Below are 15,925 nucleotides of genomic sequence, written 5' to 3'. Positions count from 1 at the left end.
TTATCTTTGGCTATCTTATGGCCATTTTGATACGATAAAACTGTATTTCGGAATGACATCAAACTTCACAAATACTAAATCCATACATCTTCCACTCATCTATGATGTAACAACCTGTGAGAAAGCTGGACAGCTTTCTATGCAGTAGTCAACCAAATATTAATATAGATATTAATATATATAATCTAACCAAGTGTCTGAATTGTCTTTGAGGCTCCTTTTTCAAACATGAATCTCGGTCTGTGATTGAGTGAAGAAAAAACTTTGGCTGGAGTAGTGCACCAAGGAAAGGATACAGGATAAGTACATGACAAATCTAATTTCTTTCTTGAGAGTCTGTTTTTTATCATTTGTATAGAGAGCCCCATAATTTACTGCTGAGTACTAAAAAGCATTATGCGTTCAGATAGAAAGTGTACTTTTTGTAGAGGGATTTTTCAATAAAGTACATACCAGCCTTCCAAATTTCTTTTTTGGGTTACACCAGGTTTTATGAAGTTCAGGCACTGAATTTATCAGTGAATAAGGGCTAATTTTTGGTTGTAGTAGCAAAGATCTAGATATAGTCCAGAAGTCCATTGATAGAAGAAAGGGTGAGTGCATCATGACATTATGGTGTGCATAGTGTATGGGGTTATGGAAGAATTACAAAGAGTGATTGAGAGTTGGCCTGGAGAGGTCTCCATGTTATTGTACACCAAAAAGGGAAGCTTCAGTGTCCTTGTTTTTAACTTTTGGGTTGTTGGAAAAGTCATGTTTTTTCAAAATATGGCATGACTTTTCCTATAACCCAATTTAAAGAAACCAGTTATGTGACCTACATAGCACATAAGTTTAATTTTCTACATTCTGCATAACTGGTTATGGCAGGAGGGTTGCGATGCACCACTCAGGCTCAGCTGGAAGGAAGAAGATCACCTTGTTCATTGACTGAAGTCTCCTCCCTGATAATAGGCGTGTGTGTGGGTATGTCTAAGAGAAAATGTGGAAAAACACAAGTGACATCATTACTGTTGGATACTTGTATGAGAGAGAATTCAAAGAAGCTGGTGAGGAGATTAAATTTTCTTTCTACCCCTCTGGATTCTCTTATTTACAAAAGAAAATGAGTATTATTTTAGAATGAAAATTCAGTCACATAAAATTAGCTAAATGAAAACAAGGCATAACAATGGGAGCTGTTGACTCAGTGCTCCTGTATGCTGGGGTAGCAGTGGTCAGGTTTTTTGGCTCTGCTCTAAGATCCACTGCTGGCTGAGGTGGTCTGAATTATCCATTTTCTTTATGGATTGATGACTCTACAGCCTATGGTAATTGCATAACCTAGTAAATTTCTGAGCTTCGTGTTTTCACTACCCAGTCTCCCTCTTTTCCTTACGTGGGCTAGGCGCGTATTATGGAAGTAAATTTACCAGTGTCTGCCTCACAGGACCTTAAGCTTAGAAACTTTTTTGAGGTAAAAGACTGAAAATTTGCTGTCTGAGCAGTGAAAATTTTCTCACGGATCAACCCCAAGAGAGAGTGGGAACCAACAAACATTTTACCTAACTGATTCTGACAATAACGTGATGTACCACTCAGGAATAACTTCAAAAGAATAGGCCATGTTCATTTATTGAAGTCTTCATTCTAAGTATCATAGCAGTGTTATGTGCATAAAAAGGAAGAATTGCTCAGTTTGCAATTTACGTGTTGTAGCCAGCAGCCTAGTTATTATTGGGAAAAGTTATTTGATCAGCTTCTCCTACAAGAGGGTGAAGCATATAAGATGATGAAATAGGGTAAAGAGTGGCCAACTTGCCCTTTCTTTGGGAAGCTCTTGGGGGTTTCCAGTCCTCTAGGGATGTATCTGTAGATTTTGTTTCAGCGTACTCTTGCTGTTTTGGTGGTTTTGAAATTTAGGTTTAATATTAGAATTGCATTACTGTTTCATCAATTATATTTATGCTTTAGGATTGTGTTTTGAATGAGAAAACATAAAATACACTAGTAGAAGACTTTTTTTTTTTTTTTTTAACCTTGGAGCCTAAAAGCCAGCAGCCAACTCTGGACACTCACTGGGAAACTTCATCCTTCAGAATTAGATGAATTGCTGTTCTTCTAAAGAGTGAATTCTGTGCTGTGTGTGGGACCCTTATCAACAGCCTGGCTATTTAGGGAGACACAGATTGGTTTTGTTCCTCATTAGCTATAGGACCTTAGGCCAGTTTGTGGACCTTTTGATATCATTTGCCTATAATCAAAAGTTGTTGTTGGAGGTGACTATTCTGTCGCAAGTGGTTGTAACTAGAGTCCCATGGAATTCATTTATTCAAACATGCAGTGTGTCTTCAAGCCCTTTGCTCCTGGCTTTGAGTGCTGATCGTTCATGAGGAACAGCTGTGAACACTGCTTCCCTGCCCACTTGTTCAGACCTAACTCTTGTTCCCAGTAGAAAAAGGTAGTTAGGAAATTGACTTTTATTGCAGTTTATGTTGATTGATTTACCATCCCTCACTCACATTTTAATCCTGAGTCTAATAGTTAAACTTTAAAAAAGGGGGTGAGGAGACGAAAGAAAAAGATTAATAGTAACTTGATTGAACAGTAGGGTGTGCCAGACATTGTGCTAAATCTACCACACAAATCTACAAGCTCTGTACTGCAGGTACTCTCATTTTATAGACAATGAAATTGAAGTGGAAAAACCGAGTAGTGGCCTGCTCAATTTTAGTAACACTGACATTTTTGGCTAAGAAAATCTTTGTTGTGGGGCCTGTCCTGTGCATTATAGGGTGTGTAGTAACATCCCTGGCCTCTGCCCTCTGCCCACTAGTAGCATCCCTTGCGCAAAGAAGAAGAAGGAAAAAAAAAAACAAAGCGTCTGTGGACGTTGCCAGATATCCTGAGGGCAAAATTGTTCAAAGTTGAGAATCAATGAACCTAAAGCCTGCGCCTCCTTACAGAGGCAGGTGTGGTCTACTTGTCACAGAACATGTGCTGTGACCTGAACCAACCTAGTACAGCACCTGACATACACCCTGTGCTAAGAGTTCATTTCTTGGGCAAGGGCGGGGGTGGGGAGGTCGGGCAATTCTTGACTTCCCAGTTGCAGACAGGCGCAAAGGCCAAACAAATTATGAACAAGATGACTGGAGAGTTCTAGTGAAAAAAGCTAAGTCAACAAGCAGCATAAAATGAGGTGTTAGGGTTTTCTTGCCGCTTCTGCATATGTGTTGTTGGAGAAAAGGATAAGGCCTTTTCATTTGTTGCAGTTCTTTAGATCAAACTAGTGTACTGGGAAGTGACCCAGAAGCCTCCTGCCTGCCCATTCCAGTAATATTGTGGCGTTTTTGTCTGGATATTATTGGGTGTTTCACCTTGGTAATGAACGCAAAAGCCAGGAAGACGGCTGGAGAGTGATACAGTGAGTTTCATACCACACCTGTCTTCAATATTAACAGCTAATGATAATGTTCTATTTTCTCCTACCCTTTAACTTAGAAATGACCACCATTTCTTTCATACCACCATTTTCCATTTATTAGCAATAACAGAGGAAATACCAATAGCACCAATTAAAAATGAATCCACATGACGTGTTTTATCCTTACAGCTGTAGTAACTAGTAACTAACATGGATTGGAAAGCACTTTGCAAATGTAAAAAGTGCTGTACAGATACATTATAATTATCATCATTAATAAATTAGCCCGATTCTCCTACTATTCAAAAGGCACGTAAGGTCAGGTACATGGGTTTCAGTGGGGCAAAATGATCACAACCTACAATGTAGCAATGGTTTACATGTGTTGGCAACAAGTTTTACCCCATGCAATCCTGCAGAGCTGAAGTTACACACCCTTCCAAATATGGGAGAATGAAGCTCAAAGTAGACAAAACAGTTTTTGTTGAGATTTAATGCTTTTGTTTTAGTAACAGACTCCTACCTCTTTTGTTAACTTTTAAAAGATAATATAATCAAACTTCTAAATTGTACACTTTAATGAAATTAAAATTTCTTATTCTCTGTGAGCTGATACTCCAGATGACATCAGAATTTCAAAGCATTCTGTAACTTCAAAGAGGTCGGGTTGGTCAATTTTGTGCTTGCACACCCTCAGAGAATATCTTCAGTATTCATTCCAGAATTGTTACTAGAAAAAAACAGCTTTATCCATTCTCTTGCCAGCAGGAGTCTTGGCTAGAGATGGCTCTTGGCTGACCATAAATAAAATTCCTTGAATCACCAGTTTCTTGATTTAAGAAAGAAATTTTACTGTGTCTTTCATACACAAAAGCTGATTAACAATGGCTAAAAAAACACTACTCCACTTTTCCACAGGTGTACAGAGGAAATATAATGGAATTACATTCGACAATAAAGCTTAAAGTTCACTCTAGGTAATAGTTGCATTAACATCCACATACACAAGCACAGAGTGAGTACATCGCAGGAGTCTTATAATAGCATACAGCATACATATGGGGGTGAGTTCAGGAAACGTCGTAGGTGTTAGTAAGATCAGCAAGTCAGAGTGTCATAGAAAAGGAAAACTAAACCAAAGAGGCGGTGTCAGCTAGCACACCAAGACACGTCACAGATTGAGAGGATTGAAAAGTCTGCTCACTGTATGTATGCGAAAACATTATTTTTCTTCAATTTCTGGGTCTTGATAAGTTGGCTAGAGGAGGTTGTGTATTCAAAGTGCACAAATTGTTTCTTAGAAAAGAGAAAGAGAAAGATCCTTTATTAATTAATACATGCAAGAGGCAGCCCCAGAGTGACCTGAAAGAGTAAAGCTGTGATTGGCAGGTGGCCGGTATAATACAGATGTTCAGGCAATTCTCTTAAAGCACTTCTGTAGCAGCAACGATCATTTAAATGGCTGTAGACGGAGTCTCTTTTGAGGAGCATGTAGGGGACTTGTATTCATCATATTTCTCCTAAAGATTTATAATTATAGATTTTCTCTTTTTAAATAAATCTATCAAATAAGAAAAGTGAGGTGCTGGGGTTTTCTTTCCTTTCGTTTTTGCATATATGTATCTGTTGGAAAAGGATCTGGCCTTTTCATAAACATTGTGTGCAAAAGAATATTTAATAAAGTGAGCACAAGGACATCTAAAGGAAACACATCAGATCTGCTTCTGTTACCCCAGGTGGCCCCCCCGTTAAACACTGAACACTTGGCTTGTAGGTATAATGCAAGTTTTAGGTTTATGGACTCCTAAAGCCTTGTCAGTGGGGTTGTTTTGTCTGCTAGAAGGTGGCCACTGCCTCTTGAGTTGTAAGATTTAGAAAGTCTGGTCCCTTTCAGTTTCACATTGCCCCTCCAGATCAGCAACTCCCACTTGGCGCCAGCTAGCCTAACCTGGCCCGTCCCGGCCACTGCGGGGCACTCACATACCCCGGCGGCCACACATACCCGGCGGCCACAGCCACCCAAGCTGCTCAATCTCAGAGCCTTTCAGCCTGCCCTGCAAGTGTCATCAAGACAGGATCCCCGGAGCACAGGGCAGAGAGTCCAACCTCTCACTGGCGGGGCTGGGAGGCCTCTCCTTTGCGGCGGAGGAGAAAGGAAACTTGGGTCTGCTTTTTAGGTTCTGAAAACAAGCCAGAGTGGAGAGAAAGAGTTAACACCAGACTTAGTAAAGCTTTTAAGACAAAACCTGTTAAATGCAATCTAGACAGACACAGGGAACTTGGTGCAGATTTCTGAGGGCTGAGAGAGGGCTGGGGGCGGGGGGGAAGGAGCAGGGAGTTGCTACATGGGAGAGATTTGCCATTATTACAAAAACTGGCTAAGTGGCTTGTTTCCATGAATTGACCTCACTGGTCACTGTTGTCAGTCGTGCTGTTCCCTTTCTCTTTTTTCTCCTGGCTCTTGTTACCCTTCTTCTTTTTCTTCTTTTTCTTGGTCTCTTCCTTTTTGCCGAAGGTTATGAAGTCACTTTTGTCAATTTGGCTGTTAGTAGGCTCCTGCCGGATGGAGATGATTGCAGGAGATCCTGGGATAATGAATTTGTCTGGCAACTCACCGGGACCAGATTGTTTGGGGTTGCCCGGTCCGTATTTAAAGGTCCAGCTGTTGCTGTTGACACCAGCACCGACTGGAGGGGACACCTCTCCTGCCTCTGGTTCTGAAAGACAAAATGTCACAAATCAGTAACGGTTAGTACCTGCCTCCCATGTCTCACGGGCAGGCAGGACACAGAAGCTGCAGGCACAGACCTGGCCCAGGAAACCATAGGTGATTTCTTCGAGCCTGAGGGCAAGCCCGGTTTTGGAAATAAGCAGGAGCTCTGCCTGGAGGGTCAGGAACCTAATTATCTGGCAATGTGTTTTGGTTCTTTGTGAATACTTTCCTAAAGAATCTGCTTGTGATTTTCTGGCCTGGGAATGGGGCAGGAAATGTACTAGATGAAAGCAGAATACTGTATTCTGCTGAGAGTATATGAATCACAGAACCCTTTGCCTGCAGATAGATCTTTTTTTTTTTTTGGTTAAGATTTATTTATTTATGCATACAAGAGCTGGGGTACAGGCCAGAGATATGGGGGGGGAGGGGATTCTCCAGAGACAGAGTGGGGAGCAGAGCAGGTAGAGCTACTGAAACACACTGCTGAGGGGAGCAGCGGGTGAGACAGGAGAGGTCTGCTGTGCCATGTGGGCAGCTCCCTGGCCGGCCGGGGATCGAACTGGTGCAGCAGAGGCTGTAGATTGCTTCATAGTGCGTGCCTAACTCCTTGTGCCACCAGGGAGGCCCTGCAGATGTAGCTTGACACCTAGTCTGTCCTAATGTTGATGACCTAGAGAGGAGACGGGAAGAAGTGCAGCATAAGAGGATGGAATCCTGTTGCAATTTGGGCCTTAACCTTCATTTCTGAGCCAGCCTCAGTGCCTGCATGGCCTGGTAGGGACACACACTGTCAATCTAATCGTTTGGGGTTGGGGGTGGTGAGGAGGGAGGGCAGATATATGTACATTAAAAATGGAATTGCTGGGCCTCCCCTGGTGGCGGAGCGGTTGAACGCTGGGCTGTGAGGCTGCCCGCAGCCTCTGTAGCGCCAGTTTGTTCCCCGGCTGCTGGCCAGGGTCCCACCAAAAAAAAAAAAAGGAATTGCTAATGATGTTGCAAGTAAATAAGTAAATGCTCTTGGTTTAGGAGCCCAAATGGTGGGGCCGTGAGAGCTGAAGTTTAGAAGCCCTTCGTAGCAGCTTCCTTGCCTGTCACCTGCACATGCTGGGGGGTGGGGGTCTTTGGGTTCCACACATCACATGTTCAGGAAGTGATGTCTCATCTCTCCCTGACATTGATATGGATTGCAGGTCACAAAGGAAGGAACTAAAAAAAGCATACGCTGGATTTGTGTGTGTGTGTGTGTGTGTGTAAAGAACTGGGGAATAGGTCGGGCAGGGGGCATGAAAGGATTCACCAGAGACACAGTAGGGAGCAAAACAGGCTGATTTACTGGAATACACTGCTGAGGGGAGCAGTGGGAACAACAGGAGAGGTCTGCTGTGGGTTAGTTCCCTGGCCAGGCATGGAACACAGGCCATCGCACTGGTAGTGCTGAGACTTAACCCCTAAGCCACCAAGGAGACCTGTGCTCTGGATTTTTTGTGGCCCAGTGGGTTCTTCAAACTGGATGAATCCGGTTATCAAAATGAACTGTTTGGGTTAGACAGGTTTGCCTTCCATTAAATTAAATGGGGGCGGTTTGGTCCAAGACAACCAGATGGGGACCAGAACTTTCCTTGAACTGATTTAATGTATATTAGTCAACTTAGCATCCTAACACCCCAGGAGTGATGTTAAAAATGGCGGTCTCAACTCTGTTTCCCAGGGTTCTGAGATCTTAACAGGCCCTAGAATAATCTGTCTAAACCAGCTGTTTTCCTGGTTGGACAAGAGTCCCTGGTCATAAACATAATACTCAACCTATAAAACATTCAGGTGAAGGTGACACATCACACTTCTTATAATACCTCCTTAGACATCCCAAGTGTGAGAACCATTATATTTTGAGGTATAACCTTGAAGCTCTGACCTTTGCGGTTGGTGCCACCATTTTGGAATTCTGTCAAAGAGTCCTGGAACCTTCTCTTTTTTTTTTTTTTTTAAAGATTTTTTTTTTATTTATTTATACAAGCACTGGGTACAGTCAGAAGAGCGGGAGGGTGAGAGGATTCACCAGAGCGGGGAACAGAACAGGCAGACTGACTGAAATACACTGCTGAGGGGAGCAGCGGGTGCGGCAGGAGAGGTCTGTCACGCCATTTGGGACCCTCGCAGGTGGCTGGGGATCGAACCCGTGCAGCCTCTGCAGCGGGCAGCTTCGTAGCCCAGCGCTCAACCGCTGCGCCACCAGGGGAGGCCCAGGAACCTTCTCTTTTCTAGCCTGTGACCACAACCCTTCCCTTCTCCATCCAAACCCTTTCTCTCCCCCACCCCTTTCAGCGTCCCCCCTATCTACCCATCCCCAGCCTCCCTTTCCCTCCCCTATATTCCCTTTCCCACACCCCGTTACTCCCCCTCAACATGTGACTGTATAGCTACAATGTCAACTTTAACAGATGAGGAATTGTTCCTTGTGGAAAGATGAACAAAGAAAGTGATTTCTTGAGATGAGACATAGTCTTGGTGAAGATGCTATGAACACTGTTGAAATGCCAACACAGGATTTAGATCTGACAAACTTAACTAGTAGATAGAGCAGCAGCAGCAGGGTTTGAGAGGATTGATTCCCATCTTGAAAGAAGTTCTGCTGTGGGTAAAATGCTATTACACAGCATCACCTGCTACAGAGGAACCTTTTGTGAAAGGAAGTCAATCAGTGTGGCAAATTACATTGTTTATTTTAAGAAACTGCCACCACCACCCTGATCAGTCAGCAGCCATCCATACTCAAAGCAGGACCGTCATCAGCAAAGATTATGACTCACAGAAAGTTCAGGTGATAGCACTTTTTAAGGTATGTGCATTTTAGACAATGTCGAGCACACTTACTAGATTAGGGAAGCCAGACAACTCACGGGACTTGCTTTGCCACAGTGGTCTGGCACTGAGCCCAAAATACCTCCCAGGTGTGCCTGTATGTCGTGTCTTTGTCCCCTCCTGTCCATGTTCACTGCTGCTAACCTTTTCCTGGGCCCCACTGTCTCTTACTGGACTGCAGCAACAGTCTCTTCTTCCTGTGACTTGCTTCTACTTCTGCCTCTCTAACCCTCCACTTGGTACCCAGTCACTGAATTCCTTTATTTCTCCCCTTTTTAAAAACTTTTTAAAAACAGTACAATCCTTTAAAAAAATAAAATTTGGTTCTACCACAGCCCTTACTTAAAACTATTCAGAGGCTTTGTGCTGGCATGAAAGGAATCCAACTCCCTAGCGTTATATATGGAGAGAGCGTCAGCAATCTCAGCTTTTCCTTCAGTCTCATAGGACTCTCCCTTTTACCACTGTCCAGCCACACAGGCATCTTCCATCAGGCACCTCTCTGCAATTCTTTTTACCTCAAGACCTCTACATGGGTTTTTCCTTTTGCCTAGAATCCCCTCCCCTTCTTTCTAGGCCCTGTCTCTTGGTTGAGGGAGCCTCTCACAGCAGGCCTGCTTAGCGTTAATCTGCTTCTTTTACATGTCTTTGAGCTTCTGTGGCCTTTGCTTAGGATCCTTGGCCCTTAACTGCAAGAACTAATCAGACTTGTGCTCAGCTGCTGCTGCTGAGCAGAACAAGATCTGGTTTCTCCTTGTTCTGGTTGACGGGTAAGCCGGTATCTCCAAGGGCTCATTCAGGATCCCACAAGCATGAACTGACCTCTAATCTCACTCCCTTTAGGGTAAGACCCTTGCCCAGCGTTGCCTGTAAAGTGTTGTGATTGCGGGACAGAATTGGGAAGGAAGACAAGCCATTTCTACCCTGCCCTCCCCACCCCCCACCCAAGACTAGTTCCCGCAAATAATCAAGGGGAAATTTCTCCTTTCAGTGCTGTCTCCCCAGCCCACCCTGCATCACACAAGTCTCCTCTCCTTTGTTTCCAGTCACCCAGCACTGACAAACACTGACTGCGATGCAGACACGACTCCAATGGATAAGCCTAGAAAGAGGGCGCGCACAGGCACACACACCCCCGCCCCGCGAGGTGGGGCTTGGATCCTTAGGCAGAGCCCCTCTAGAATCCAGAAGTTTTAATTGATCATAATGAAAGTAAATTGTTTTGTTTTTGCGGGGGATGGGGAGGTGGTGTGTGTGGGGTGGGGGGTGAGACTAGTCTCCACAATATGTAGGCATATATTTTAAAATGACAACATACAGGGCCTCGCCTGTGGCGCAGCGGTTGAGCGCTGGGTTCGATCCCCGGCTGCTCTCCGGCCACTGGAGCAGGGTCCCACATGGCACGCAGACCTCTCCTGCCGCCCGCTGCTCCCCTCAGCAGTGTACTTTGGTCCTTCTGCCTGCTCTGCTCCCCGCTCTGGCTCTGGTGAATTCTCTCACCCTCCCGTGCTTCTGACTGTACCCAGTGCTTGTATAAATAAATCTTTTTAAAAAATTAAAATAAAAAAATGAGAACATATTCTTAAAGAGCTTATAGATCTGCAACTTTTAAAAACAGCTCTGGAGGTAGCTGACCAGTCACTTTACCCTCTAATGCAGCTAGGTTTCCTTAGGTGCTGCCCAGGGCCTTTCTCCATGGTGAGCTGACTCTGGGCTGCAGGCTGTAAACTCTCCCCTAGCCTCCCGATGGCTCTGGAAGAGGTTTTTCTAATTTAAGCTGATTTTTCCCCTAATAGAACAACAGAACAATTCTGACCAAGGGTATTACTTTCAGGCAAGTTCAGAAGGGGCACTAGCTAGAAAATGTTGGAAGATGTTTAATCCTGGTTTTAACATCCATCATGATAGATTTAACAGTACATTGTCTTGGACTAATCCTATAAGTATCTGTGCCTCAATTTCCTCATCCATAAACTGGCGATCAGCTTCCTGTCTACAGCAGAGTCTTGGATATATATTCCTGTCCGTGTGGCACTGGGCTAAGCAGACCGCATGCAGTGTAATTTTTGCTCTTCACATAAAGCATATGGGCATTGTTTATTTCGTGTCTGTTTTATAGGTGTTTCATAAATGAAAATGTTCAAAAAAGGTCCAAAATAGTCCCTTGTGCCAAGCCCTAGTCATCAAACCAAGATTTAGTCTAAATTGCAGTTAAAGCCTTAACCAGGAATGTAACAATAGCAGGTGGTCTACAAGACTACACCCCTGTGCCCCTAGGGGAGGGTTGTCTTGCCCCCCCCATCAATCTTTTCTTTTGCTAAATACCTCCATCTCACTAAAAAACACCTTCCATTCTGTACAGATGCTTAGGAGTACCAGTCTACTGCATAAATGGGGGATCCTGCCTGAAACATGGCCTGTATGGTCTAAAGCTCCAGTCTTCCGGTTTGCTCCAAGGTGAAGGTAAGGAGACAGGGCTGGGGTGTGGGGAGAGGGGAAGGCTAGGGGAGGGAAGGAGAAAGGAGTGGGAAAGGGAAGAGGTGGGGTGGCGGCAGAGGAGGGGAAAGGGGGGGAGGAGGGAGGAGGGGGGAAGGGCTTGGGGAACCGTAGGGGGTGTGGCTAGGGTTGGGGAGTGGGGATTTACCTCTGCCAAGTTCTGCTGGCTTCCCACAGTCCCCTGTTTGGTCTAAAACCCCACCCTTTGGGTTAAGGAGAAAGGTGGGGTGGGAAGGGGAGAGAAGGGGAGAGGAGTGAGGGGAAAAGGGGGAAGAGGGGTAGAAATGGGGGAGAGAGAGGAGGGGCAAAGGGAGGCGCAATAGTGTTAGGGGGAAATGGTGTGAAGGTGAGAGGGGACCGAGGGGGAAGGGAGGGGAGGGTCCTCTCTGTCTCAGGCTTCTATAGGAGTCCCACAGTCCCCTATTTGGCCTAAAACCCCAACAGTTGCTTTGAGGACTGGGAAGTTCGCTGAAGGGTGGAAAGGGGTGTGGCAGGAGGCAGAGGCTGGGGGAGGGGGGAGGGAAAGGACTGTGGCACGAGTTCCCCTGTTTCAAGCTGTGTTGGCTTCCCACAGGCCCCCACTGCGGGGTAGGGCTGGGGAGGAAAAAGGGGGGGGAGCCGAAGTGTCGGAAGTGGGCAGGGAGGGGTGGGGTAAGAGGAAGGGGGGCGGTGGGGGAAAAGCTGTGAACGATGAGGCCATCTCAGGGTTGAGAGACTGCTGTGCTGGTCTGCGACGGAGAGATGTATGAAACCAGGCCTCTTCCTTTCCCAAGGTTAAAAAAAAGGGAGGGGGGGGCAACAAGAACTATTCCATCCACTAACAAGGGAGATAGAGACTTCAGTGGCAGATTCCCTGATGAAAAGGCCCTAATCATAGCTGGCAAGTCAAACTGTCGCTGGTAACTCTGGGGGCTACAGAAGGAACACACACTGACTCGGGACTTCGCTAACCTGGCAGTAATGCACATGCGCAGAGTGCTGTTTTAAAGAATTGTCTGTCATGTGGATGCGTAGCTACTGAAAAGGGCCAACTGTAGAGCCTAAAAAAAGGCTTTTCAAGCTGGTTATGCTATTACTACCATATGACCTACTTGAATGGAGTAGGTCACTTGAATCCTCCCACAAACCATGTCTACCCAACAAGCAGAGCTCATTGCCCTCACCCAGGCATGGCATATAGCAGAATACTAAACTGTGAATACTCATGAGAGCCATGACTTGGGGATATTAATGAAAACAAAGGGTTTTCTTACATCTTCTAGGGCCCCAATCAAAAATGGAGATGAAAAAAATAAATGATCTTAGTCCTGTATTGTTACCTTCTGAAATTGTTGCCATCAAAATGGAGGCACACAGTAGGACGAGCCTTACTGTTGGGGAAATGCCATAGCTGACTTCACACAAAAGCATCTGCGGAATCTATGAAGATTTTGGCACATGTGGATGAAGTCTATTTCTACTTCTCTGCAAAAGATCACCCTCCATTACCAGACTTCTGCCATCCCCATGTCCTTTTTATAAGGCAGTATAGTCTGCTCTTGTTTCAGAGAAATTAAGATTGTGTCATTTATGGTGGTAAATCACATGATCAGTCAAAGCTATACAAAACCCAAGACAGATGCTTGGTTTTGGGGGGCTCCAAAACCATTTTTGGCAGGTTTTGCATTGTTTCACCCACCAGAGTATATTTTAAAATTACTCAAAAAAACGTTGGCAGGGAGACTTACATAAATTGCACAATCTACAAGCACTGCCTGACTTGCCATAATTCTGGAAAAATTATTTTTGTCCATAGCAATCTCAAGCTGAACGTCCTTCATTCATTTGCCACTTAGCATGGCTTACCACTATTTTCTTGTTCATGTATGTTTTCCAAATGGGCTGCAGCCTCCCTGCTTTAGGCTGATGATCCTCAGAGGGGCAAACTGTTAAGAGCTGTTTCCCACTCAGGGTTTACCTGCCACACTATCCAGTGATCAAGTTACCCAACTCACTGAGCAAGTCACAGAAGCCTTCATAGAAACCTTGCCAGTTTCTTGGAACTCCCACTGTCCCTGTCAGCCTCAATCATCAGACAAGGTTGAGCGAACTAATGGGATCTTCAAACTTAAGATTTCTAAACTTGTCAAAATCACTGAACTCCCCTTGGCCTAAAACCAAGATGCCTTTGGTCTTTGCTGACTGTTCACAGTACCCTCTTTGGGAAACAAATTCACTCTACATGACAGTAACCAGCAGATCGGTGTCTACTGGTATAACCTTTGTTGATTCTTGCCTCATGCTATGAACACCTACTGTAAATTGCTAATGTTCTGTGCTCAAGTTGGGTTCTGGGTCTTCCAGAACCCAATTCACGAGATCCTGTTAGTCACAATCTGGAGCCTGGTGAGTGGCTATTCTGGAAGTGTCACCGATGAAAGGTAGCCCTTAGTCCCTATTGTCCTAACCACTGACTCTGCTGCAAAACTAAAAACTTTAGGCCTCCCCAGTGGCGCAGCGGTTGAGCGCTGGGCTGCAAAGCTTCCCACAGCCTCTGCAACGCTGGTTCGATCCCCAGCCCCCAGAGACGGTCCCACATGGTGCGCAGACCTCTCCTGCCATGCCCATTGCTCCCCTCAGCAGTGTACTTCGTGGGTCTGCCTGTTCTCCCCGCTCTGGTTCTGGTGAATTCTCTCACCCTCCCGCTCTTCTGACTGTACCCAGTGCTTATATAAATAAATAAATCTTTAAAGCAAAAAAATGTGGTTCCTTTAAAAAAAAAAAAAACTAAAAACTTTGTGGATACATATCTGCTCCTGTGCAGACACTGGAGCACTACAGAACAAACTGATGAGGGGAGAAGTAGCTGCTATCAATGTAGACTGCTTCTACCAAGACACGAGGTCAGGGTTTCATATTTAAACTTGTTTTCTTTTTGTCTTTCCTTTTTTCTAACATTGGCCTGAAAAGATAACCCATGACCCATATCTCCCAGGCTACTACTAAAGGGTGTGTGGGGGGGTGACTTCTCAGACTAATGCATGTTCCATGATGTTGGGGATGCTATAATTCTGCCCATTGTAGACTTTTTCATGATTCCCAATAGTTCAGTTTCTCTGGAAGAAATTCAGCTCCTCTCTGTTGTGTCAGACGCCGTAATTCTAGGTGTCCACCATTTCCCTCTCTTCTTAACTGTTAAAAATACTGCAGAATCTGCTATTAAAGCAAGTGCTATGTAAGTTCCTTTTTTGATTCTCTGACCTAAGTCATTAAAACCCTTGATTATCTTTTAGCTAAAGAAAGCAGGCGTCTGTATTGTGACCAACACCCCTTGCTGCACCTGAAATAATACTGGCTGACTCTTACAACAAGGTCTGTCTTTCATTCATTTGGGTTTTGGGGACTCTAGTTCCAAAGTCCACTGGATATGTTGGAATTTATCCTTCTTACTATTATAATCTCCATGGCTTGCTGTAGTCTCTCAAAAGCTTTCAATGCACATTTGCAGCTGCTAACCACAAAACAAATGATGGCCCCAAGACTGCATCATCACAAAAGGAATGAGAAGAATGACTAACTTTGGATGACAACATCATGTTAGTGTAAGATGCTTCCTTTTTATTCCCTGCATTCTACAACTAGCAAGACATCCAAAATGCAACAAGGGCTCCTCTGTTCAGCAGACCAAGATGCGGGAGAGAGCCACATATCAAAAGCTTGGTGGATGAGACACAGGAGGCTAAAACGGGAACAGCAAAGATAGTGCTCACCACAGTGGCTGAGCCTGCAGCCTCAACAAGCCCAGCAGCAGTGACAGAGGCCAGAAGCAGGACCCTGGTTCCCTCTCTGGACTGTACCATAGTAAAACCAGTATCAACAGTAGAGGCAGGGCCAGTGACTGAGGAGTCAAAGAATCCAGCAGTGGCAAACGCACTGCCAACAATACAGACACCCCAGTCACACTGGTGCCAGTCCTTCACCCAAATTTGCCTCCCTATCCCCTCAACACAAAGGCAGTGCCCACAACCCAGGACCTGTGTAAGAAGGGTGTTTGCTACTTTCTGCATTGGCAGAGGTACAAGTCGTTAAACATTATGAAGGATCAGAATAATACAGTACCACACGAAGAAAATGACAGTTCTCTAGAAACAAAGCTTTCAAGTCATTCAAGAAGATTCTACCTGACAAGAGAATTCAAAATTGCTGTCATGAAGACTTAACTAGCTACAAAAACACTCATGTAATTCGGTGAGCTCTAGAATAAAATTAATGAACAGAACAGATTACCAAAGAACCAAAATAAATGCTGGAACTGAAGAACTCGTTAAGTGAGATGAGCAATGCAATTGAAAGCACTGAAAATAGAGTAGACCAATGGGGGAGAGAATTACTGAGATAGAGGATACAAATCTAGAAGTCAGGTAGAAGAGTGCAAATGACTTTTTTCTTCAAGTGAAACTACAAGAGTT

General features: G+C 44.7%; 1 protein-coding gene across 15 annotated transcripts in view; it reads right to left on the bottom strand.

Moving 5' to 3' along the window:
* Positions 1-5,798: 5,798 nt before the first annotated feature.
* Positions 5,799-15,925, bottom strand: part of LOC311182688 (protocadherin alpha-C2) — a gene marked incomplete at its 5' end in the record, with an annotated part of 214,278 nt that continues 204,151 nt past the window's right edge. For all 15 annotated transcript variants that reach the window (XM_084251690.1, XM_084251687.1, XM_084251688.1 and 12 more), the window contains one exon: positions 5,799-6,123. In XM_084251690.1, the coding sequence (XP_084107816.1) occupies positions 5,813-6,123 (311 nt within the window). In that variant the 3' untranslated portion in view covers positions 5,799-5,812. The remainder of the gene's footprint in view (positions 6,124-15,925) is intronic.

Source organism: Talpa europaea (genome assembly GCF_964194135.1).
Source record: "Talpa europaea genome assembly, chromosome: 13".
In the NCBI taxonomy this organism is placed as follows: domain Eukaryota; kingdom Metazoa; phylum Chordata; class Mammalia; order Eulipotyphla; family Talpidae; genus Talpa; species Talpa europaea.
The sequence above is the reverse complement of the archived record's forward strand: the minus strand, read 5'-3'. Positions and strand labels throughout refer to the sequence as shown.